Here is a 25,861-nt window from a genome sequence, read left to right as displayed (position 1 = left end):
CCTTTTGAAGGCATATGATCTTTGATTCCTAGACCTCTTAATCCTGCAAGATTCATGTTTGTTTATATATTTGGTTTCCTCATCATCTTTGTTTGGTTTTGAGTGAACTGATTAGTCTACGTAGTTTTGGTTGGGATGTTCTCATACTAGGATTTAAAGTGAGGGGGAATCCCTTTCACCTCTACTGGGCAAGTTAATTCAAGAAAATATTTTTAAAATGAAGTACTGTAAAATTGAAAAGAGAGTGGTAAACAGAGGAAATCTTAAAAAATAAGTCAGAAAACAGTAAGAACTTCAGAGAAATCCTTTGTATTTGAGGTTTTTTTTCTGCAGCTCAAAGAAAACAAATGGAGGAGAAACTGCTGGAAGTTTGAAAACAGCTAGGCAAATCTTAACCTGCACAGAGAACATCAGCAACACCAACCTGCAGATTTCTGCACCTTTGGTAGTGTCATCCTTCTTTGGAACCCTGAAGGCAGGAAGCCTCTTGGCTGTGCCATCTTCCTTGAAGGAAACTTACTGAGAAGTCCAGAAGAGCTTTGAATATTGAGAGCTGTGTTTTAGTGAAATGCAAAGTAGGACAAGGTAATCCTCCAACTGGGGAGAGTTAGGATTAACAAGGTGAGACAGCCCTTTTTATTTTTAATTTAATCACAGAATAATTTCTTTCAGAACCTTAGGGGAGATCCTTGCCTTGTCTTTTTTTTTTTCTACTGAAGTCTAAAATCCTTTAAAAGCTTTGTATATCGCAATAAACTTGACCCAGTCTACTTCTGGGGCTGCTCCCTAGGAAATCTGCCTGCCTTTTGTCTTTGTGACCCAGCTGCGTGTCTGTTCCCTGCTATTTTCAGCAGCCTCCCACTCTGTCTGCAATGTTGAAGACTCTGTACATTCTGGGTCTCCTTCTGTCTTTTTGACTTTGCTCTCTGGAAAGTTGCCTTGTTTGACTGTCCTCAGCTGCTGTGGGGAAGTTGCAGTCTCCTTTCCCCTCTGCAAGAGCTTTCCTGACATGGAATGCTCTGATAAAACCCTGGGCAGCCATATTCCTTGCCACTCAGCCTGTTAAAAGAGCTTTGCAGTCACTTAGCATGACAGTTCAATTGGCATCCACAGCTCTTTGAAGTGTATCTCACCTGTGTCTGGTGTTGCCTGCAGACTTATTCTTTTCTGCAGCAATGTTCTACTGAGAAGAGGTGCAGTCTACATAGTGGCTTCAGTGGAGGTAATATGTTTTCTGTATCAGATTTATCTCTTCCCACACACATACCTCATTGCATTTGACATCAGTGCTTGACTGATCAGACTAATTCATTAAATGAAGGAATATTTATTTTACTCCAAAACTTGAGAACCATCCAAGTATTGTTCTTCTCCAAAATGTATCCAGAGAGAGTATAGTGTTTGGTTTTCTTACCACTTGCTCATAGAGAAGAAGTAATTCTGGATCCCTGAAGAGTGAAGTTCATGGCTGTGTGTCCTGTGGAACCAGAAATGTGTGTCTGCTACTGAAATTTACTCCTACCGTACTTTCAGTCCTTCTGAAAAATAACCCTGTCAGCACCAAGAAAGGCTGGGATCTGCTGGGAAGAGAAGCACAGTTAAATGCAACAGGATTAGCATCCGTCAGGTGTTTCCCCTTCAGAGATGTGTCACAGTCTGGGAGGCAGCCAGTACCTGGGAGCCTGGGACTTCAAGAGAGCTGCTCAGCAGGGCTCAGCATAAGCTGGAACTGAGCTGAGGGAGAGCTTGCTGTCATCTTCCCTGGCTCTCCTGGTTTATGTTTTTCTTTACCTGGCTCTTCACTGTCTCTAATTCCAGTGCAGTTTGTGTGAGATGTTTCTTGCAGTAGAAATAGCTGATCAGCTGGACTCCCACTGAGCCATAGCAGAATTAGGGCTGGAATTGAAAGGAGGCCTTCCTTGAAGTTAAAAATTCTGCAGTTTATCTAAAGAGGAAAACCCACACATGTTTGTAATAGGGCATCACAGAGGGTAGGCTGGATTGAAGTTGTGTTACTGTGAAGCTTCAGCAGTGTGCTGTTGTGGGCCTGCTCTAGAGCTAGAGCAGTGATTTCTGTGAGCTTTAAAAGTCATTCTCCTATCCCCTCATGCTTATGTAGAGTAGAAGAATCAAACGGTTTATACTCTCCTAAAGCAAATTGCCTCAAGTAGAAGTTAATACAAGACTGACATCAAAGTGAATAATTTTAAATTAAATCGTTAGACATTTGAGAAGGAGAACAAAACAGGTACTAAATCCAGTTGTTCTCGTACTTAGAATGAAAATAAAAAGCCTTTGATGTTGATGTCAAATCCTAGCATGTTTATAGTGCATTTACTCTGAAACACCAAGATGTTTCATACAAATTCCCCCTCCCTCTCTCTTCACTGTAAGTAGAGGAGTTTTTGATTAGGAAATGGAGAGAACTTTAAAGCAAACACATTATTTCCCCTCCCTGGCTTCTAACAGGTAGGTTTGGTTTTGTGTTGTGTTTCTTTTTTTTTGAGTGGAAGTGGGAAATAAAGCCATCTAATTGAAATAAAAGCACAAGGTTGTAGCTTCATTTTCCTCATCATGAACATGAAAAAACAACCTTGCTCTGTATCTGCAAAGAGATGACACTGTGAATGGGGTTATTTATTATACAGAAGCAGGCTGAGCATAAATCTGGGCCATAAATGTTTCAGAACGTTGGCCTTAGCCTGTTCTTGTATGTATAGAGTGGAGGAACCACTTCTGGTGGGTTTGTCAATATTTGCATGTGTGAAATGGGAAGTTGTTGATTACAGAACACCTCCTTGCTGAAGGTGTCCCTTCTGCCCTTTTCCAAAGGAGAAGGGAGTCATCTTCTCCAGATAGCAAGTGGATTGATTTGGTGATTTTTTATTTTTTTTTTTATTTCTTTTTTTCCAAATTCACAGCACCCATTTGTCAAGATTGTGCTTCAGAGTGGGGGAAAGTGAACACTTGGGAATGGGGACTAAAATTGTATTTAAGTTGCCATATTCACTCTCCAACTTTTGTTGGAAATAACCTAGCAGCTTCTTGCAGTGCATGCTTACATCTCAGGACCTGAAGGATCTACCAAGCTGGTTTGTATAGATCTAGTTTAGCTGTAGTGTCTCAGTTTTCCTTCAGTCACTTGCTGTTGTGTCTGTTTTCCCTTTGCCTCACTGTAATTACATCTGATATGAAGAATGAAAAATGACACAAAGTCATCAAAAATAAACCAGGGCCCAGCTCCTGGAGGCAGCTGTATCCTGTTTGTGGCTTTGGGGGAAGTATTGAGATTTCATGGCTGATTTCTTCTGTTCTTTTCCTGCTTCTAGTCTGTCTTTTTCTCATTGTTTAGAAGTTGCATCCTACAGGATTAGGTGGGATTTTTCACTGGTGGGATAAGGAATGTTACTGAACTAAACTTCCAGTAGGATGAGCTGGGGTGGTACACGGCTCTTCTCTCTGGTTCTATGGGCATGGCTCTGGGACTGTGGTATGTGGATGCTTGAATGTTTATTAATATCCATATTGTTTTTGAATAAATACACTGGATTTATTTGAAGAAAACAATAGGGGCCTGCTTCTGCATCCTTGTTTTCTTTTTTAGAACTACAAAACCTATGAAACAAAGGAAGCCGTCCTGGGGTTGCAGCAACAAATTGTCTTACTTCCATTGATCTTTGTGTATCAAGGCAGGCTTGCTCTTTTCTTTAGCTTGATGATGTAAAGAGATAAAACTGCTCTATGATCTGAGGCCTTTGACAGTCTCTTTTTTTTCTTTTTAATCTTTGTGATGAGCAGCGAAGCTTTTTAAGAACAAAAAAGCAACATCTTCCAACTCATTGAGAAAAATGGCATGTTGTAGAATATCAAAGGCTGGCAGACAAGCCTGAGCTGAGCAACCTCCCCATGACAAAGCAAGCTGAGGAGCAGGGTGGCTAGAGGCAGTAGTGCGCTTTGTTGAGCTGGTAGCACTCAGCTTAAAATTCTAGGATCTACTCTTTGAAAAAAAGTATTTCAAATTTGTCTCAGAAGAAAGTACTCATTTTGAAGTGAACATAGATCAACAAAGCCTCAAATTATCTTCAGAGTTTCTTTCATTTTCCTGAACCACTGACTCCTCTAAAGCTTAGGGATGATGTTGAGATACAGAAGATGCTGCTGTGATCTCATTTATCTTACTGTTTTTTGTTTTTTGGTTTTTTTTTTAAAAGTAAATAATAAATGACAGAATTGTTACCTTTAGACATAGTCCAACTGCTGCTCAGGCAGAGCCAGGTGGAACAAGCTGTCTGGGGCTGAGTCCACTTGAATTCTGAACATCTCTGCAGCCGGAGCTTCCTTAGTCCATACCACTGTTTGAAAAAAAATAAAACTTCTTCAGATCGAATGGCACGGTGTTTTTATCTTCTCTTTTCTTGTGGTTGGGCACCGCTTGCAAGAGGACCTGGCACTGTCTTCTTTGCACTCTCCTTTCTGGTATTTGTGGACAATGATGCGCTCCCTCTGAGCTTCCTGTTCTCCGAGGTGAGCAGTCACAGCTCTCTCTATCTCTCCCCATCTGAAAGATGTTCCAGTTCCTTCATCACCTTTGCTGGACTCACTGCATTATCATCTATCATGAGTACTCCTGCATCTTTCTTCACTCCAAGGGCTCATTGCTGTCTTTGGGCCTGCTTGGTTTTCAGGAAAATAGTGAAGCATAATTTTTAAATGATTTATGAAGGTGTCGTTGCAAAGGTCTTTCAGTTTCTCTTTCATACCTGGAAATTAAAACCTGAAAATATGCCTCACTTGAATGGAATTTATTTCAGACTTCTTTCGTAATTGCTGAACTTGCTAAATTTTCCATTACATGTAGTTTTTTATACTTAAATATCTGGAGACCAGAACTAATGGGCAAAAGCTGAAATGAAACATTTTTCAGTGCCTATACAATGTCTGTGCTGTGATGTTTCCAAATCCAGGTTGTTGTAGTTCTTCTTTTCTGGAGACTGAAAAACAATGAAGCCTTAAGAGGATATTCCATTGCTTTTTTTTTTTGCTGTTGGTTTTTGTTTTATTAGTGAGGGAAAAAAATCACTTGTCTATGAACAAGAAATAGCACTGATTGTAACTGTTGTTAAAGGAGTGTACCAGCATAGAAAATACTCATCTGCTTTTTCAATAGGCTTGAAATTGAATTTTGAAAGAAATGCTATTGACCGTCGTAACGGTAGAGATTCTTCCCATTCATTATTCTTCTTGGTAGGAAAGAATGAAAAATAGAGTTTTCTGTTTAGAGACACGGTTGATACACATGTTGCTGAACAAATTGTCATGGAATCACAGAATGGCTTGGAAGGGAGCTCAAAGATCTTCAAGCTCCAACCCCCTGCCACAGGCAGGGCCACCAACCTACACATTTAATCCTAGACCAGAGCCCCATCCAACCTACCTTGAACAGCTCCGGGGATGGGGTATCCACAGCCTCTCTGGGCAGCTGTTACAGAACCTCACCACTCTCTCTGTAAAGAACTTCCCTCTGACATCCAGCCTAAATCTTCCCTCCTTCAACTTAAAACCATTTTCCCTTGTCTTCTATTATCCACCATTGTAAAGAGTTTACTCCCCTCCTGTTTGTAGGCTCCCTTTAGGTACTGAAAGGCTGCAATGAGGTCACCCTGCAGCCTTCTCTTCTCCAGGCTGGACAAGCCCAGCTCCCTCAGCCTGTCTTCCTAGGGGAGCTGCTCAGCAGACGATCCAGTTTGTACAATTTTCACTGTGTGTTTTTATTTCCTATAAACATGGTACATCATTTCTCCACCTTCTCCCAAGTTCCTGGATGGGCAGAGCCTTTAGTTACGAAATGTTTTACTCTGCCTTGGAGCTAAAACCCAGAGGCGATCCTAAAAAATCTGATCTTCCACCGCCTGTATTCTCTGACTTGCTTTTTAAATGGTGCAGGTGTCCTTCTTGTCACTTTATTTTACTTTACTTTGCTTTATCATCTCCTTCTTTTCTGCAATGCCATTTCTGTTTCAACTCACCCATATTTAAATACATACATTACATAGTTGTTTACTTTTAGTAAAATTCAGAGCTCCTGACATATATATCCAACATACAAAGGCAAGAGTGACAAGGGAAGACTCATGAATTCTTTTAGTTGGTGAAGTTTTGGGCTGATGGTCAAGCCCTGTGAAGCTGTGTCACGTCAGTGAGTTACTTCTCTGCAGCTGAACTGATAAAACTAATTGCATCTAATTTACAATCCCTCTCATACTGAGAAATATCTGAAAGAACTGTTTGTTTTTCCTCTGTGTTGACATGTCTAAACTTTCTTGGTGATACAGGTGGAATGTGCAACAGTTCACTTGTTCTGTTAGTTGTGATACCTCCAACCCACATCTTCATAAATCACTGAAAGTGGAAGTGGGGAGATGTGCTGTTTCCAGCTTAGAGTTTGACTTTTTACTATGCAGCCACTTCAGGTGCTTCAAAGCCCTACAAAGAGAAGTCTCCGAGAGTACTTTATCACGTGGGTTATTTTTGTTTTCCTGTCTTTTGTTTGAATTGTTTATAGAGCCTGTTAGTTGTCTGAGCAAAGATGGGTAACATCATCTACAGCTGTTGGGTTCCTTCTCAGAGGTGTTTGGGTGGACTGTGATGTAAGTTGTTAGGAGGAAAAAAAAAAAAGAAATGGGGTGTTGTGATCTTTATTCAAACACTGATAGACTAACTGTGGATTTTTTATTTGCAGACATCACAGGAGGCAAAAGAATCTGTGGAAAAGAACCACTTCTTTAATGTGCCCACCTTCCTTACAGTTTCTGGCCAGCTCCATTTGGAAGCGATGGCAGGGTGAGCAAAGCTACACGTTTTTGGTTTGATCTGTGATATCCTTTCATTTGGCAGTTGTGCCCCATTGTTACCCATTAGCTATCTGCAACGTGCACCAGAAAGAAAATGAGCAGCAGTGCCTGGATGATGATGTGAAAGGTCAGTGTATGTAGGTGAAAGCTGAACTTTTGATTCTGGTCTGTGAACTAGATTTTGTTGCTACGTATCTGGTGTGGATTGGGAATACTGGATGCATCCTTATAGGAATGACAAGAGGTTTGTTATCAACAGTTGTAAAATCTTAAATGTGTATTTGTTGTTCTTCACATTTACTGTGTCTCAGAAATTCTTTTTAACTTGAGCAATCACATTACTTTCTTCTTTTTTTCTTTTCATTCCAACCTACATTTGTGTCTGCAGTCTTTCTGGTGTGTTTCTTCCCCCTGCCAGTTTTCAATTCTTATGTTTCATGGCTTTCACACTTAATGCTATGTTCAGTCTGGCCACCAAACTGATCACAGTTGAATAGTTAATACTGACTTTAATTTTAAAAAAAAATAAAAATCCTTAAGCTTTCAATATTAAATGTTTCACTGAGACTGCAAGGGGTGAAAGTGTCATAATCTGTCAGAGCCACATTTGTGTTTGTTGAGGGAATGTTATGCTCATCTACACCAAATTCTCCCAATAAATTAAAATAGTTTGTCAAGCTGAAGGAGTCAGAAAGCAAAGTTCTCTGAACACTTAAAATGTGGGTTATCCTCAGATGTGGTGCTTCAGCCAAGTTGCTGTCAGCCAGCTGAATTGCTGGTAAAGCCTATCACAGGTCACGTAGGTCTGTGTCTTTTTCTCAGTTGCCGAGGGGGTTTGACATGCACTTACAGGGGATACAGAGCTCTTTCTGAACTGATTAGTTACTGTTAGGTAACTAATTAGATGCAAGTCTCCTGAAAACGAGAGGAATAAAACCCTAGCTTTAGAAAACATGGTTAGAAGTTGAACAGCTTGCCTTTTCGTGTGGACTCTGAATATTTCTGGCAGTCACAGTATAAGTTGTTGTCCATGCCATTCCAGTGTTGAGAACCAAATCATAAATGTTTAGCTGCTTTCTGTTTAATCAGTGTTGCAGAGTGCATTTGACTGCTGGTAAGTAAATAGTTGCAGTGAAGTTGTTAAAGTTTTGCCTGCAAATAAAAATAGCAATTTCTTCAGAAATCTGTTTTCTGCCTTGTTTATTCTATCTGTGAGACTGTATCTCAGACCACCTAGACAGCTGGGATCTGCTAAAATACTCAAGCCAGAGGTTCTCAATGGACAGGATGTTTTTGACTTGCTCTCATGTGGTGCCCTGGCTGTTGTGACAGAAGCACAGGTCACTTGGCAGCCAAAGGCTGATGCGTCATCTCAGACATTATCTGAGGCAAGATAATGAGGTTTGTTTAACTGTAGAGTTTTGCATCCCTGAAAGAAGATGGGATGACATCCACTCGTACGTGTCAGACTTAATTGGCTTTCATGCCTTGTGACCTTTATTGAAAGACGTAATTCCACGAATCAAATAAGTGCAAAGAAAAGTATGGATTGTAATGATTAACTTGAAATACAATCTCGCCCTCGTACATCAGTCTGTTCCCTTTAAATAGTACACAGCCTGCCCTGGGATTGAGCAGAAGGCTCAATTGGGCAGATGCAGGACCTGTCTGCTAACTATTTTTTCCATTGCTGTCATTCACGTGCACCTTGCTCTGTAAAGATGGGCAAAAAAAATCAATGCTCTTCTGAATGCAGTACATTGTATTACAGCTTTGTGTTCTTGTTTGACAGTAGCATGCTGTTCTTACAGGCATTTAAATGGATCCAGTGCTGTCTAAATTTAGATAAGTGGTTTTTATTCGTAATGGGGCATAGCTGCTCTGTGAACCCACTCTTCGTGTTTTTATTTTATTTAGTGGGTTTTTGAGGCCTAGAACTCAAGTGCTTTGCATCCCTTCAGCCTTCAAAAATAGATCATGCTCTTCTAGATGCAGAAATGTGATGCTTTGCTGTGGAATTGGGATATTAGCTATCTTAAAGCTGTGAAACCCTTCAGGTACTGAGAAGATCTTTATTTCTGGTTTCTTATGTGAAGAAAGTTGGATATTAGTCTGTGATAGGATTCTTACTCAATCAAATAATTTAAGTGCATAGTAGAACGAAATCTGCTTGGCAAACAAACTTGTTCTCATGATGCTTTCAAAGCATGAAAACGTCAGTCCTTTTCCCAAAAGTGGAAATACACTGGTCCTCTTAGTAAACAAAGCAGTCAAAACAGTGTAGAATTATGTGTTTTAGATTTGATCCAATGAAATTTACCCTTTCTGTCAGTTGTGTTTTAACCGAATTTATTTTTCTTTTGCCCCAAAAATGAACTATTCTTCAGTAATTCCCTTTTGCTTAAGTAAGTGTTGACTTGCATCAGTCATACCATTCTCAAGAACAACTGGTCCATGAGAATGAGAGAGAATCTTGTGAGACTAAGGTAGAAATATTTGGGAGACAGACCTTCCTCATCTGATCTTGGCTTGTTTCCTCCTTTGACTTGCTGTGGGAAATGGGAGTGCAGAGGCAGATTCTGAGCAAATCCATTACAAACCAGGGGTGGTGCAAGACAGGTATGAGAGGAATTTTTCCATGGGGTTTTCTAGGGGACAGAAAGTCAACTGGGCAGACAGTCATGTTTGCATGGAGCTTGCTTTTAGCTTTTCAGAGCTCATGAGCAGGCTGCAAGCTGTGGTTGGAAAAGTCTGGGCAGGGGCCGTATGGGAAGACTTACCAGATGTGTCTGGATCCAAGCCTTCTGCTGTCCTTGCTGAGAGTTCATTTGCAGTCTGTGGGGTGTCACTGTTAGGACATGATGTCTGTGTTGTCCAGAGACCTGGGCTCTATTTTAGTGTGCTATTTCTGATGACAGAAGTAGAGCAGTTGAGCAGTTATGACTTAGGAGTTTTGAATCTTTTTCTCTGAAGAAAAAGGAGAAAAGAGGAGTTCCTGTATTTATTGTCTATCTACTAAGCTGTGTGTGCTTGTTATTGAAAGCAAGGTCAGAGGAGTTCGTCTTGTCTCTCGGCGTGACACCAATGGCCTAGTTGGCACAACTTCTCATTTCATTTGCAGTGACGGCATCTAGGTTGACTGCTCAGCGTGTCTGAATCACTGTCAGCTGCTATAAATCTAGAGGCTGACTGAGGTCTCCAAAAAAAAGTCTTTATTCAGTAATACAGCTCTGTAGCCTTCTAAATCCTAAATGAGTCAGTAAACACTGTGTGCAGAGGTTTGTAGGACTGTGTGCGCCCCAATATCTGGTTTAAAATGTCACTGGTTTGCTGTGAGGTCACTGGTCCTTGTGGTATTTCCTCCAACCCTCCTGTGAGCATAAAGGCCCTTTTGGGGATTTGAACTAGGCTGGAGGGTCTGTGAGAATTGATGATTCAAAGTCATGCTGCAGACAGCCAAAACCAACTGTTGCCAAGAAGTAAAGCTCACTGGGCTTATTTACTCATTTATTTCTCCTTTCGCCCATCTGAACTTCCCACAAGATCTACCTGCTCCTCTCTTTTCAGCCTTGTTGCTAATAGCTTACATCATTGTTTTGCTCTGGTTGTCCTGGCCTCTCATTCCATGTCAGGCACTGTCTGTTCTGCCTTTTGCATCATTAGTTTCACTGGAGCTGCTCTTCTAGATAACTCTGGAGCCTATCCCCTCCCTAAATCACAGAAGCTTTCTCTTTTCTCGCCCTCCCTAGCTCTATTTCTTCCCTCTCTTCAGTCCCCCAGCAGGCTTCTCATCTCCTATTAATCTCATGTTTTCCTACAAATGAGCAAAAGGCTTAGGTGCAACCTTCTAGGAGCCTACTAATACCTGCATAGAGGTTGTCAAGAAGACAGTCACAGAATCTTTGCAGTGGTGAGTGACAGAAGGGCAGGAGAAAATGGGCATAGGTAGCAGTGAGAACTTCTGAATATTTACAGGGGGAAAAATTCATGAAGAGATCAGTCAAGCATGAGAGAAGATTACTGAGGGAGCTTGTGCGGTTTGTATCCTCAGAGATTTTCTAAGACAAGAGCTGGAGAAAGCCCAGATAACCCTGTTCTGATCTTCTTGCTGACCCTGCTTTGAGCAGCAGGTTGGGCTAGCGACCTCTCAAAATCCCAGCCAGCTTGAATTGTTCTGCCATTCTAAGTTTATTCTTGACTTCTTTCCCATTTCTGTCTTTGCTGATCTCATGCACAGAACCATCTGAATGAACCATCTCTAGTTCAGCATCTCTCCCTAGCTGTTGTATTTTTCTGCCTAAACTACATTCTCAGCCTTTTGCACTGACATCTGCCTGTTAATGTCTAATTATCAAACTTGGTTTAGTTGAAACATAATTGATTTTGCTCTCATCTCCTTAAGCACATCCTCTCGGTTTCTAAGAGATTGTGGATTTTACTGGTTTCCTTCTAATTCCAGATAATATCTGCAATCCTGCAACTGGCTTTTCTGGTTTTAGAGAGACTCTAAAAAAATCTCTGTCATTCAGACCATGTTAGCTGTGTCTACCCTGAGTTTGCAGGGAGCTAAAAGCGTGAATTTCCTGTTGGTTTCAGAAGAATGCACAGATTTCATTTCACTGCTTTTCAAAGCAGTGGTGAAAGAGAGCTGTCTGTTTGGATTGATGTTCAAGAAGATATTGCAGAGCTGCACAAAGATGCGTGTGAGGCCTTCTTCAGTAAAAGTGGCTTTTCTTCTGGCAGTCTGGCAAATGCAGCCTTAAAATTTGACTCTGAAATGACTTGATAATTATGGAAAAAATTGCATTGACCTCAAGCAAATATTTGCTCTACATTGTACTATTTCAAATACTTTCAGATGCAGCTGCAAGAATGATGTCCAGTTGTATAGCATTCCTGTTGCTAAAAATTAACAAATAGAAGTGTAATTATTTATATTGGATCCCTAAAAAAAATCTCTGACATTTCTTGTGCAACAGTTGAGTCTGACTCACAACACAGACTCTTATAATTAGCACGCTAACTTCCATTAATTAAGCTGCCACTTAACTTGAGCTATAAAAAGCATCTGTGACATGTCTGGTTTTAATCAATTACTGCATGCTTCAGCCTGGTACATGACTGCAGCAGTTAACGACTTTGTATCACTGGGAAGCCCAGTTCAAAAGCTCTGTAGAGTGCCTGGGGCTGCTTGGCTGGTTGGGGCTTTACATAGATACCCAATTGGTCTTTTCTACATCTTCACATTTTTGGGAGAGGAAGCAAAGGGAATGTGCTGACCGTAGCCATCCATACATGTAGGGCTGAGTGTAGTCCCAGCAATGTCTTGAACTGTGCTCTTTACTTTCTCATGTGGCTGTAAAACATGTGCAGGTGGAGTCAGAACAGGTTTTATGTTGATCTAGTGAAAAGTATCATCATCCAAAACTCCAGGTCCTCCTAGCTAAGCGAAGGTAAGCTATTCTGTCTCTCTCCTAAATCCTTTACCCTTGTCATCCCTGTTCAAAGCACTAGTAGATGCTTCAGGATCCAGGTCAGCTTCAAGTGTGGCAAGCCAAACCTTCATGTCTGATGAAGGGAAGGATCTGTGGCTTTGTGAGTTGTGACAGGGCCATTACAGCCATCTCCATGTCCCATTGTAGCCACATTCATGGTGGTTTCCATAAACTTGTTCTTTGTGAGAGAGGCAAGCAAGAGGCTGCGGGTGCTCTGTGCTGCAGCTTACCTGATGCACAGTTGCTGATGTGGCAAACTTGATTGCTTTGAAGGGGATAAACATAGTGGTCTTTTCCAACCTTGATGATTCTAAGTTAATTCTAAGTCTCCCACAGTATTCTCCTGGAGAAGCTGGCTGCCCATGACTTGGACAGATAAAAGAGCTGGCTGGCAGGCCAGAGAGAGTGGTGGTGAATGGAGTTAAGTCCAATTGGCAACCAATGATGAACCAGTGGTGTTCCCCAGGGGTTTGTATTGTGATCTGTTCTGTTCAGTATCTTGATTGCTGACCTGGATGAGGGCATTGAGTGCACCCTCAGTAGGTTTGGAAATGACACCAAGTTGGCAGGACATTCAATCTGCCTGGGCGTAGGAAGGCCCTACAGAGAGACTTGGACAGACTGGATTGCTACACTGAGACCAATAGGATGAACTTTGACATGACCAAGTGATCCTGTACTTAGGCCACAACAACCCTAGGCATTGTACAGGTGTGGGGCAGAGTGGAAGAAGGGGGTTGTTTGGTCTGGGGAAGAGGTGGCCTTATTGCTCTTGTTGACCTTATTTAGCAATGGGACGAGAGGGAATGGCCTCAAGTTGTGTCAGGGGAGATTCAGGTTGGATGTTAGGAAAAATTTCTTCTCTGAAGGAGTGGTCAGCTTCTGGAATGGGCTGCCCGTGAAGGTGGTGGAGTTACCATCCCTAGAGGTGTTCAGGAAACATATAGATGTTGCACTGAGGGGCATAGTTTAGTGAGGAAATACTGGTGATTGGTATACAGTTGGACTGGATGATCTTAGGTCTTTTCCCACCTTGGTGATTCTATGATTCTGTGATAATCTAGTCCAGCCATCAACCCATCATCTCCATGCCCACTAAATCACATCCCTCATGGCACATATCCGCAGTCCTTGAGCACCTCCAGGGATGGGACTCCATCACTTCCTTGGACAGCCTGTCCCAGTGCATTACTGCTCTTTTGGAGAAGAGATTTTTCTTAATATCTAGCCTGAATATGCCTTGTGTTCCAGCAGCTCCTGCTTCCCAGGGTGGCTTTATGCCCCAGGAAATGGCTGCAGTATTAGGCATTAAGGCAGGCAGCTCCATCTCCTTTTGCTCCTTTTGCAGTTATTGCACTGAGGTAGAATATATAGTGATAGATTTTTTATAATCAACTAGAGTGTGTTGCATTGAATATAACCTTTTGAAACTATACTTAAAATAATTATTTACTTATCACTGTAGATCTCGAGGCCTTGCAAATTTTAAACAGCCTCACCCAAACTTTCAAGTGGGGCTCCAACTATGCTACTCTTTATGCAATGGTGCACCCACCAATGTGGTTTTGGGCTGCCATTCATATTTGTGGAGCTGGGAGAGCCAGTGTCCATTTGAAAAAAAGCTGACCGAAAAAAAAAAAATCCTCTTTAAAGTTATTAAAATGCAGTTTATGGAGAACATGTGATTTTTCCACTCTGGAAGAAAAAGGATTTATCACAGTTGCTTTCTTCTTTTTTCTTTTTTTTTTTTTTCTCCCATGGTGGTAATGTATTTTTGTTGCTTAGAGTTGGAGTCACCGGAATGAATAAATTTTGCAAGAGACCTTTGGACCTTGCTTTATTTAAATGCATGATACATTTTGTATCACTTCTTTGTGGAACGTCTCTTTTATCTGGGGCATGAAAAATTATTTGAATAAATGCTGAAGTGCTTTGGTGGCTCTCATCAGCCCATCTCGAGTTATCATTGCTAATTGGTTGCTTTATTGACTCAAATTAGAAATCATAATAACAGAACTCAAACAAAACAAGAATCCAAAGAGAATAAAGTACTACAGAGACTCATAAAAGGGCAGAGGGCACATGCTGATGAGATCTTTGAGCCTCGAGCAGAAGAGGTTGTATGGCTCCAAATAACTCTTTGTGTCTCCCCTGTTCTCCTGCCACCTGTAAACTCACAATAGGAAGCCTAGGTGTGCAGTGAGGCTTCATAAGGAAAGTGTGGGGTGCTTTACCAGATAGTTGGAGAGTATGGATCACTTTGCTATTCATTCATTTGTGCCTGGATCTTTGTCAAGCAGAGATGGGTGGCCTGGAGAGGAGCCTTGCTGCTGAAGCCAGAGAATATGATGTGGTTGGGGAGAAGCTGCTGGTAGGACTCTGCCCTTTGGAAGTCACAGCAAGGGAAACTGCTGCGTTGCTGCTGGCTGGGATGGAAGTCTGGCACTTCCCAATCCCCGTCTGGGAACTTAGACAATATAATTTTTTTTAATATGTGTGTTTATTTTTGACTGCCTACAGAAGGAAATACAGTCCCATCTTGTCACAGCATGAATTGGAACCAGAGCACTCAGCATCTCAGCTCTGCTGCCCAGGCCTGTGCCTCACAGGCTGCTGTAAAAGCCCCTGTCAAGATGCAGCTTTTCCTCACGGGCAGGTGGAAGTGGCACGTTCTATGAGGAATCCTTTAAAACTCATTTTTCTGCTTCTTTTTCTGGATAAAATGCATGTTTCTTCTCGCTGACTTTTCAGCAAAACCATGAACATTTTGATTGCACAAAATCCAAACCACCAAACAACAGTCATGGGAATATTAGTTTTACATTGAGGTTAAAAAACAGATACTTCTGTCCAACTCTTAGATTTCTCTTTAACATAGTCCACTCAGATCAAAGATGTAAAACACTGTCCCAGAACCACAGGTTCTTCAAACTGCTGAGCACCTGTACCTACCTTCCCAGCATCTTTAGGAGCTCAGTGTTTCCAGCCCCTCTGAAAATAAGAAGCTGGAGATATTGGATTGGTAGGTTTGAATGGTCATATTTGTGCATACAGCTTCTTGTATCGGGCCACAACATCTTCCAACATACATATTTCAACATGCCTGAATATCCCAGTTGTGTTTGGGTCAAGCGTTGCAGCCAAGTGATGGCTCCCGGCAGCAGAGCAAATCTGTCTGCTCATCAAACAGCTTGCTTTAGTGATTTCTTCCCTTTCCAAAGGAAAGGACAGTGTAGTTGACAAAGCTGCATTCCTGATCTTTACGGTCACCTTGCTCTTCTCTCTCCTCTTCTGCTGATGTTACGTGTTGTTTTACCCTTCAAGTACAACCTATTGCTTCTAGATTTTCTTGCAATCAGGATTTTAATGTATATTGAGGGTGGGTCCTGTGGAAGAATATGAGGTGGAATACATTGTTTTGAAGGGTCATTCACTGTGGCCACAGATAAGAATTGGCACAAATCACCTTCCAGCAGAATTCCTGCCCATAGACCTGGTATGTCATTGCTGTATTTTGGGTTAAGCAGGCACCTGTAGTATTTTGGGATAAGAATGAGAGCTCTGAAGAAATAAATAGCTGCATGCTGGTGTGGTTTAGTGCTTAGCCCTGAGTCACAACAACCAGCTTCTGTCTCCAGCTGTGTCACCAGTGTGTGGTGTGACCTTGGCATAGGCTGTAAGCTGACTGCACAGGAATTGCATCTTTTTGATTAATTGCCTTGCTCAGAGTTAGATCCCCTTGGTTCGACTGCACAAATAAGTCTTTATTACTGCAGTAACAGCATGAAGTCCTGGCTCAGAAAAAGCAGCTCAATCCACTTCTGGCTTGGGAACTATCAGCACAATTAATTATATTTGAATTGCAGTGTAAAAATTGCCAGGAAGGCAGAGATGCTCAGGCCCACAAACATTGTGTGAGTTTAATTAAAAGGACAATTTCAAGCAGCTTTGGGCACAGATACTTTATACTTCTCCGTTGATTTCGATCAGTGCTTTACTAATGAATTATCAACCAGTTTGAATGAAATGAGTTTTCATTCTGCATGCTGTAAAGTTCTTTGCATGGGAGAGAAGACTGTAGATTGTTTTAGTAATGTGTAAGCTTGCAGGAGGAAGAAGTTTCTCCCTTCCTGGATATTTTACAGGTGGAGATCACAAACACAGCCTCCCCTAGGTGTCCTTCGGTGCAGAGGAGGGCAGTACTCCAGCAGAGCACCCAAGCAGGGATTTCTGCTTTCAGAGGGACTCCTGTGAGCCTGCACCTTGAAGATACCTGAGCTCTTGGCTGGATTACAAGCTCAGCTTTCTGCAGGATGGGGCCCTGTATTTTGTTGGGGAATATAGTGGGTATTCTCTTGGCCTCCTGCTTAAATTCTCAGGCATGCCCAGGAAACTGGATAGGGAATATACTGTCCCAGAAGGGGAGCGATTAATTAAGCAGCTCTGTGCTACCTTCTTGTTTTTAACCCCAGCAGCATCTGGGAACTGAATAAATGCTCTCGGACTTGCTGACCAGAGAGCTCTGATCTGGAGCTCTGGGTCAAGCTGGCTGCAAAGGGAATCATTTCAAAACCTCTCTTCTATACTGTTGTAGCAGATGAAAGGACAGTTAGCATTCCAGACATTATACTGCTCTGCCTGTAGTGGATAAAGCAAAGGGCTCAACAGATTGTTGTTCATTTTGTTGTTGCTTTTTTTTTTTTTTTTTTTTTTTTTTTTACCTAGGCACATTTTGGAATCTGAGCCAATATTTTCAAGCCATTTTTAAATGCTGGAGAAAATCTTGCAGAGGTTTGGGAATGTAAATGATATTGGCATAGGAGATACAGCCCTGGACTGAGGCTCCATTGTGCTAAGTGTCAAATGCATATAGAACAAAATGCCCTTGGTACCGTAACATTGAAGCAGAACCAGCTCCAGTGTCTGCTTTTTAAAGTATTTGTACATGCTCGGTATGATACTGCAGACACGTTCCTTAATAGCAGCTGAAAAACAGTTTGAGGTCAGATTTGTACAGCCTGCATTTGTGTAAAGTCTTACATCCTTATTGTTGCTGTTGTTGAGCACCTTGAATAGTCCATGAAGCTTCAGGGCTGATGTTTTTTATCCATGTAGGTGCTACTCTGTGTACTTGTTAGAGAAGATTGGTCCCAGCAGGGTGGCTACAGCTGTGAAGAAGCTGGAATCAGTGTTCTGAGAGAGCTGTTCTGCACTTCTCCTCCCCAAAATGTCTGGCACAGAGAGGCTTTACTGTAGCAGTGCAAAATCCATCTGTGGCTGTGAAGTGTTTGACCACACTTGACATCTTGGAGCAATAGTTGTTCTTATTTTTTATTTTTTCAGATGGCCTGCAGTCAGTGAGCCCCTTGGAAGATAAATAACTAGACATCATGTTTGAGCTGCTGTCGAGTAAGAAATAAGGACAGTTCAGAGTACTCACAATAGTCTGTATTGCTGGAGTCTGTAATCTGCTACAGTGTCCTGCAAATTACATGTCAGTGATTTGTGCCTTGAGAAATGTGTGTCTAGCTCCTGCTTCCCACTGCAGGCCAGCCTCTGTGTCCTGTGAAGCTCCATAGCAAGTTTTTCACCAGTTCAGCCTTAAGCATTAAACCATTTTGGCCGAGTGAGTCATTGTTTTATGTTTGTTGTTTGTATTGCTATAGCAGTTGAGACTTTTAAGCTTTGGATCCAAGACCTTGTTGTGCCAGGTGCTGTAGGAACATGGAGAGGAAAAAAAAAGTGGTGTGAGGAAGAACATGCATTTCTCTAGAACCTGAGACAACAGATGGCTCCAGATGGGAGAGCACAAGGAACCGATGAGGTAATACTGACCAGTGTGGTGAGCAATGGTGTTGGAATATCACTTATCCAAACATCACTGAGGTTTTTATAGGCACTGTAGCATAGGACAGTTTGAAGGAGGACGATCAAGGCAGGGCAGAAGCTCACAATAATGTCCTATCAAGCACAGAGGAAAGAAGCGTGCTGAAAGGGATCCTGGATAAAAGGATTTGCTGCAAAATCTGGTGTTAGCAGCAGAGATGTTGTGGTCATGTATGGAGTCAGAGCTCAGGAGCGGGAGCTGTGGTTTCTGAAAGCAGACAAACTGTATTTGTTTGAATGGAGAAAGCACAGCCAGTAGGGAGAATAAGCCTACAGGCAGGCTGTGTACTTGAAATCTTGGCCAGGAACTGTTTTCTAATGTGTATACAACTAACAGCTCAAGGAAGAAGAAAGTGCTGCTGTTTTTGATCATAGCCTTTATCTGTCATGTGATATGAGAGAACAGATGAGTGAACCAAAACATGCATGTGTCTTTGTTTGCCACACAGATGCCTCCTTAAAGGGTATAGGAAAAACATAGCTTTTTAGTAGCATTTTTTTGTTTAAATTTCAATTTAAAAATTTAATTTGTGCAAAATCCCTAGTAAACATCTTCACTGAGCAGAAAGCTTGCAGAAGATACAAGTCAAATGCCAAACCCTGCAAATAACACACATCCTTTCATGGGTGTTAAACTGTGCCTGATCTCCACTGATTGTGTCCTTTTTCCTCTAAACATTGTCAACTCTTAAAAATAATGACAAATTAGTTGTGTACTGAAGGGACCTGCTGCCCAGTCCATGTTTTTTTCTGAAGCAGTTCTGTCTCTACCCCATTCGTGGTTTGCCTCCCCTGCAGTGTGGCAGAAAAGACAGCTGCCATGGGATCTGATTGGGGAGCAGAAGATGTCCAGGAGCCCACCTTCTTGTAGCCTGCAGTATAAAAACTTTGCTTGGAATGCAATTTCCCCACAGTTAAAGTAAGATTTGAAAGGAGCATTGCTCTTTGTTAGGAAGAATTTTTAGGAAGGGATCATCAAAAAGGCCTTGTATCCTTTGTCCTGCAGCTCAGCGTGGCTGGAGGGGAGACACTTAGTCTTCCCAGAAGGTTGCTGGAGGAAAAACTTCATAATAGGGAATGCACTGATTGCGTCAGTGTAAGATGCTATCCCAGATGTGTTCTGTAGGAACTGCATTTAGCTGAACCATTCTCAGCTGGTTGGAAGGAGCTCAATCCATTCTCCTAAAAGGCCTTTCAGGGATAAACTTTGATCCTGTCACTAGAGAAGACTGCGAGCTGTACAGCATACATTCATCCTGCTAACACCAGTCCTGTAGCATCAGCAGCAGGACTCTCTCTTCTCTGCTGTGCTTTGGGATGTCATAGCACCTAGAGATGTCAGACCTTGCAGTGTGAAGAGGTATGGATGAGGGGAGCGTGGCTGGTGTCTTCATGCTTCTCCCTTCACCTGGTACTGCAGGACGGACCGTGGGTGTAAATGTTGTTCAGTGAAAACTGCACAGGGTTTATGCAACCTTGCTTAGTCATAGGGCTGCGGATAACCCCTCTTCCCACCACACTGAAGGAATGTAGCTGCAATGTACACAGTAGCATCATTAAGCTTGTCAAAGGTAAAATGGAAGCATGAGTATTTCTAGATCCTGCAAGAAAAGTGAGCTTGTGGATAGGGTTTTTTTGCTTGTTTTGTTGGGCCTGACCTAGCTGGTTCTTGCTTTTCAGGGCCTTTACTCGTGTGTTCACCTTTGGCCCCACATTTCGAGCTGAGAACTCACAGAGTCGCCGGCACCTGGCAGAGTTCTACATGGTGGAGGCTGAGCTGTCCTTCACTGAAAGCCTCCAAGACATCATGCAGGTAGGCACCCAAGTGTTTATGCAGAAACAGTGTCCAAACTTCCTCCTCCTCCCTCAGCTGTGCTTCCTGCCCTCACCTTGAGGTCACAGCTTCTCTCTCCGTGCGTGAGCCAAGGAGGGGTTGCACAGGCACATCCCAAGGTTCAGGGTTTGATCAGCAGAGCTGGGGCCACCAAAGGGATTGGGAAGGGAAGGTATAAGAAAGAACAGAGGGAAAAGCAGAAATTTCCTCTGAATGGGAGGCTGCATACAGCCAGAAGATGGATAAATGCATGTGACTGGTGCTAATGAAAGTGGCACTCTCCTCTTCAAAGCCTTCTGCATCTCTCCAGTGAATCTGAGCAGTATTTACGCAGTGGGCCCCTTGTTATGCTCTTTGAAAAGAGTTCCTTGAAAACTGCATTGAAATCAAAAGTAGAAACAACTGCTGACTTACACTACTCACTGAGACTTCAGTACAGACTGAAATCCCTACAGTAGCTAGCTTTATACATTCCAGGTTCGATCTCTTAATCACATGATGGATGCTTATGCATCTCACTACTTTCAGCATATGAGCCATTTTGTACTCAGTAGGACTTGTGAGCAAATATCCACAAATGCTCTCCTATAGCAGATGAGCTCCTTGGAAGGCTGTTGAGGAAATATCCTTATTAATATAATAAAAGCTTGAGGCCCTGGTTATGCATGCATGAAGTAACATCCAAGTCATGTTTTTTTTCATCCTGAATCATGTGCAGTCTTCAGAGTTGGTCTGGCCTAACAGCAAAACTGAATTCCAGTCTGGAGAAGAGAAGGCTCCTGGGAGACCTTGTTGTAGCCTTTCAGTAGTTAAAGGGTGCTCATTAACAGCAGGGAGACCGACTTTTTAAATGGTCTGATAGTGACAAGGGGGAATGGTTTTAAACTAAAAGAGGAGAGATTTAGGTTAGATGTAAGGAGGAACTTCTTTACACAGAGTGTGGTAATGCGCTGGCTCAGGCTGCCCTGATTGCTGTAGGTGCCCCAGCCCTGGAGGTACTCAAGACCAGCCTGTTTTAGAGTGTGCCAGCTCTGCTGACAGGAAGAGATTGGAACTGGATGTTCATTAAGGACTCTTACAACCCAAGCCATTCTGTGGTTTTGTCCTGTACAGAACTGTGCTGCTGCTTTCTCTTGTATGTCTCGTTGGCACTGGGCTGTGCAGAATGACCCACTGGGAATCTCTGTGCTCCATTAACAAAAACCCAATCTTTCTTTTCTCTTGTTTGTTTCCTCCAAAATGCCTTAGTATACTCTTAGAATATAACATACATGTCTGTTTCCACCCTACTTAGAATCACAGAATCATAGAATGGATTCTAAAGGACCACAGTGATCATCCAGTTCCAACTCCCCTGCTATGTGCAGGGTCACCAACCAGCAGACCAGGCTGCCCAGAGCCACATCCAGCCTGGCCTTGAATGCTCCCAGGGATGGGGCATCCACAACTTCCTTGGGCAACCTGTTCCAGTGCTTCATCACCCTCTGTGTGAAAAACTTCCTCCTAATATCTAATCTAAACCTCTCCTTGTCCTATCACTATCCACCCTTGTAAACAGTCATATCCCTTCCTGTTTATGTGCTCCCTTCAAATATTGGAAGGCCACAATGAAGACTCCCTGGAGCCTTCTCTTCTCCAACCTAAACAAGCCCTCTTCCCTCAGCCTTTCCATTTCTTAAGGTAATTAGGTGCTGATTGAACCCTTCACTGGTTTTGTCATACAATAAGCAAGTTCTTCTGCAAAGTGGTCTTTAAGCCTTTGAACACAGCATGAACATGTACTGTTGCAGTGAGAACTCTAATTTCTTGGCTTCAAAACTATATATGGCCAGTAGGCTTCAGATAATTAGATTTGAGAACTGTCTTGGAATGCGTAGGACCTTCACTTTGTAGGAAAAGAAAGAATTCCTTCCTTGGCTTATTTTTTATTGCTGCTAAACATCTTACAAAGTCTCAGCTTGTTCTCTCCTTTTTCTTTTGCCTCAAAGTCTATGAGAATCATCCTTTCTTATACCAGAAATTCTCCTAACAGTAATGGTTTTGCATTCCCCATAGCAAGTCCACATTGCAACATGTGCTTACTTTAGTGAAGTTCTCACTTGCAGAAGTGGAGTTCCTGTTTTGTTTATTTTTAGATCATTGGGCAATTTCTTTAAGAGAAAAACACCCACACTAAAACAAACAAAAAAGAAAAGACAGCTGCTGTAACGTCTAAGTTAAGTTTCTTTTTCCCCATTTAATTGACCTAAATTCAGTGTTCTCTCACATATTTGCCCACTGGGCAGTTTGGCTGTTTGTCATCATCTGCAAGTTCTTTGTTTGGTGCAGAACACTCAGTTGAAAGCCTTGGGGGCTATTGATAAGAGTTATGAACTTTATCCTTAGATAAATAGCTGGATTGTTTAAAAATTATTATTGAAATTGGCATTCAAGATTTGGAATGAATACCTCTAACTTTAGCAAGTCAGGGTGCTGGGAATGCTCAGCTTCTTCAGGGACATCTTGAAGTATTTGCTTATACACCATTAAAAGGTACAGAAAAACCTCACTACAAAGAAATGCATGTTTACCATTCTCTGATGAGGCTTCAGATTTTTGCTCCCAAAGAAAAGCAGCTCTCTTTACAAAATAAAAGGAAGAACAATATTTAATAACAAAGGTGCATGTACTTAGGAGCAAAGGGCCTTTTTTCCCCACTATAATTGCACAGAGCAATGCTCAGTTATTCCTAAATTAGTAACCCAGTTCTTATGAAGTCTTAAGTGCCTTGATCACATAGTCTAAATTTCTGCTTTGTGCCAAGATGTGTTTTAGTGCTCCAAATAAACTTAAACTCTTGTAATACTGGTTTCACAATACTTTCTATGGAAAGTCCCACTATGCTCAGTGTTTGGTGCCACACTATGTGCTGAGTGTTTGGGTGATACTATTACAATTTAGTGTACTGGGTGTATGCAAGAGTTTCTATGGAGAGGCCTTTGTGGCCTCTTCCCAAAAGAGTCTAATCAAGAGGTTGAGTCAAACTGCCCCAAGGCACTCCTCCTCCAAAGCGAGTGAGAGAGAATGAGTTAGAGGGTCAAGTTAGAATGTGGAAGAGGTCCAGCTTGTGTTGAAGTGTCTGGTCTCACCAGTCACCTTTCTTCCAGTTCCCAAATGAGAAATCCAAGATCTCTTCTTATCTGTGCTCTGGGATGCCTGCTGCCATCTTTTCCCATTCTATTCAGTGCTGCGTCCATCGTGTCTGTAGGTTTCTGTTTTTCCTTTCTGCTGTCTTGACAGTGAAGTGGATTTTGAAGGGTCCCACTTTACTTGTGGAGCCTCAAAGAGCTCAGGTGATGCCATCATCATTGAATTATATCAAATGTGCATACAAAACCATGCTAAAATAACATTATTTAGACTGTAAAGATAGGAAATGCCAGGAGGAAAATTTTTTGAGGACACTTTGGAAAGTCTGTGCATAGTGATAGTCTTAATAAAATTGGATCTTGTAAAATTGGATCTTAGAACCTCTGTCTCTCACTGCCGAAGGTGGAAGATATAATTTAACACGGTATTTGTGCTCTGTTCTGGGTGCAGAAATATCGTCTTCCTCTGGTTATGTACTTCATCAAAACATTCATTGCTACAGCCCAGTGACATGAAGTATTGTTATCTCCCTTTTATAGAAAGGAATTCAGGCACAAAATGAAATCAGTAGTAGCACTGATTTTGGGCACCAGTTGGAGGCTGTATCTTCAGGGTGATAGTTTCCCTTTCTAAAGTGGCATCCAACTGTCATAGCTGAACCTTCCTCTGTTTCCTGAGTTCCATCAGCAGTTACTGTTTAAGTTCTATGGTCAGAGAAGCAGTGGTCCAACAGACAAGTCTCCTTCCTTCCATAACAACAGCATCTCTGCAGAGTGGGTCTAGTCTAAGAAAGCCAGTACATGACCATGTAATTATGAACAGTGGGCAAGAATGCTCACTTGGAGCTGCATGCAAGATCTTCAGTTCCTAACTGAAGTGAGCGATCTCACGTTTCTAATGCTTCTCTTCTACAAACTTGTTTGGAGAACTAATGGGTTAAAAAATGATCAGTATATCATAGCAGATGTGAAAAGGATATCCCTTGCAAGGTGCTACAGTCCTCATAAATGCTTTCTTTGCTATTGAAGTTCAGCTTGCTTTCCATAGTGATGATTTTTCAAGACTGGTGAAGGCAGCAACACTGTGCAGGTATATTTTGCCTTTGCAACAAGCATACACTGAGCACAGGCGGAGCTTTTTTTTCACCAGGTGACAATGAAGAGTGATCTTCAGCCTATAGAAATCTAGCTCTTGAGCTGTTCAGAATATAGATGAGAGAGGAGTCTTCACAACAAGGTCAGCTGTGAGTCTGCCCTCTGTGTGTGTGTATATGTACATGCATGTGGTGTGTGTGAGAGCAAGCATGAGGGCAACAAATAACAATCAGGTTGATAAATGTATGTACATTTACTGTGATCTGCATTTGCATCAATACTCACGGCCTGGGAAAATGTGGAAGCAAAAATCCTACTGTTACTGTGATTTTCTGGTAGTGTGGTTGCATGACCTAATAAAAATCAGAGAGATGGTTGTTAAGTTCCACAACAGCACTGGGACAGGTCAGGACTGATGCTGCTGAACTTCTTTGAAAGGTGAGGATTAAGAGGAAAAGTGGGGAGAGGTGAGAGAAGAGAAATTTTTACCTCACCTACACTTCTACCAGCACATTTCCTGTGTTTTCCTTATGAAGCAAGCAAACAAACAGGCTTTTGAAACCAAGAGTCCCACCTCTAAGACAGATGGCCATCTGTGAGTCCTCTGCTGTTTTTCATGCATAAGCCTCCAATCAAACATGCTTAATTCAGGATATATTCACACACAACCACTTGATCTATCCCTCCAGCTCACGTGCTCCCTCAACTAGCAAGGCAGTGGCTACGGTTCTCCACTCACTTTTCATGCATCCTGCTTTCTAGTCCTTCTTTATATTATCTGCTTAAAGCCATAACTTCTGCATTGGAGCTTTTCTTTGCCTTTATTTTTCCCGTTCCCTGTTTGTGCCTGGTACACATTTGGCATAAATAAGAGTGGTGAGAAAGCCAATGCATGACCCACGTGTCTGCCTTCTTTGCCAGGATAAAACCTCACACTCAAACCTGGAAATATTTCTCAGATTGTTTTTCCCATACCACCCACATCTTTTTTCCACAAGAGGAAGCTGCTTATGTTGAATGCTGTGGGAACCTAATTGTTACTTTATCGCACAGCGAGGAAAAAAAAGTGCTAATGAAACAACATGCTTTTCTAAAAACAGATGATACTTTCATTTTCTAGAAAGAGGAAGCTTAATGTAAAATCCCTTTGTCTCTGCCTCGGTGAAACCAGATGAATTGCCAAGAAGTTCTCTAATTTCATTTGCATAAGCCTTTTTCTAGCTACTTTGAAAAAAGTTCAAAGCTGCCTGTTTGGTTATTTGCCAGCAGGAATGCTGGCTTTTCATTTCCTCTGCATTTGAGTACTAGTAGGGGTAAAATTGTTTATCTGCATATGATAATGCTGTGCCTTTATTTGGACCTTCCTTTTTTAGCATTAGGCTCTGATTGATGCAGAGTATGAAGGTTCTGAAGGAGCGAAGATGGTCTGTTAAACAAGCTTCTCCTGGCAGGTGGGATGCAATGACTGTTCATCAGTCAGTGTTTCAAGCAGTTTAGAACAAGTGATCAAACATGAAAGTCTGAGCAAGATGCCTAAAAGCTAATCTTAGCTATGTCAGTAGCCGAGCTGCT

General features: G+C 42.0%; 1 protein-coding gene across 1 annotated transcript in view; it reads left to right on the top strand.

Moving 5' to 3' along the window:
- NARS2 (asparaginyl-tRNA synthetase 2, mitochondrial) overlaps positions 1-25,861 on the top strand; it is a 51,193-nt gene that overhangs the window by 10,736 nt on the left and 14,596 nt on the right. The window contains exons 6-7 of the mRNA XM_052670039.1: positions 6,740-6,840; positions 19,913-20,045. Of these exons, the coding sequence (XP_052525999.1) occupies positions 6,740-6,840; positions 19,913-20,045 (234 nt within the window). The remainder of the gene's footprint in view (positions 1-6,739; positions 6,841-19,912; positions 20,046-25,861) is intronic.

The sequence above is a fragment of the Tympanuchus pallidicinctus genome, unplaced genomic scaffold (genome assembly GCF_026119805.1).
Source record: "Tympanuchus pallidicinctus isolate F22 unplaced genomic scaffold, pur_lepc_1.0 scaffold11, whole genome shotgun sequence".
NCBI lineage: Eukaryota > Metazoa > Chordata > Aves > Galliformes > Phasianidae > Tympanuchus > Tympanuchus pallidicinctus.
The sequence above is the reverse complement of the archived record's forward strand: the minus strand, read 5'-3'. Positions and strand labels throughout refer to the sequence as shown.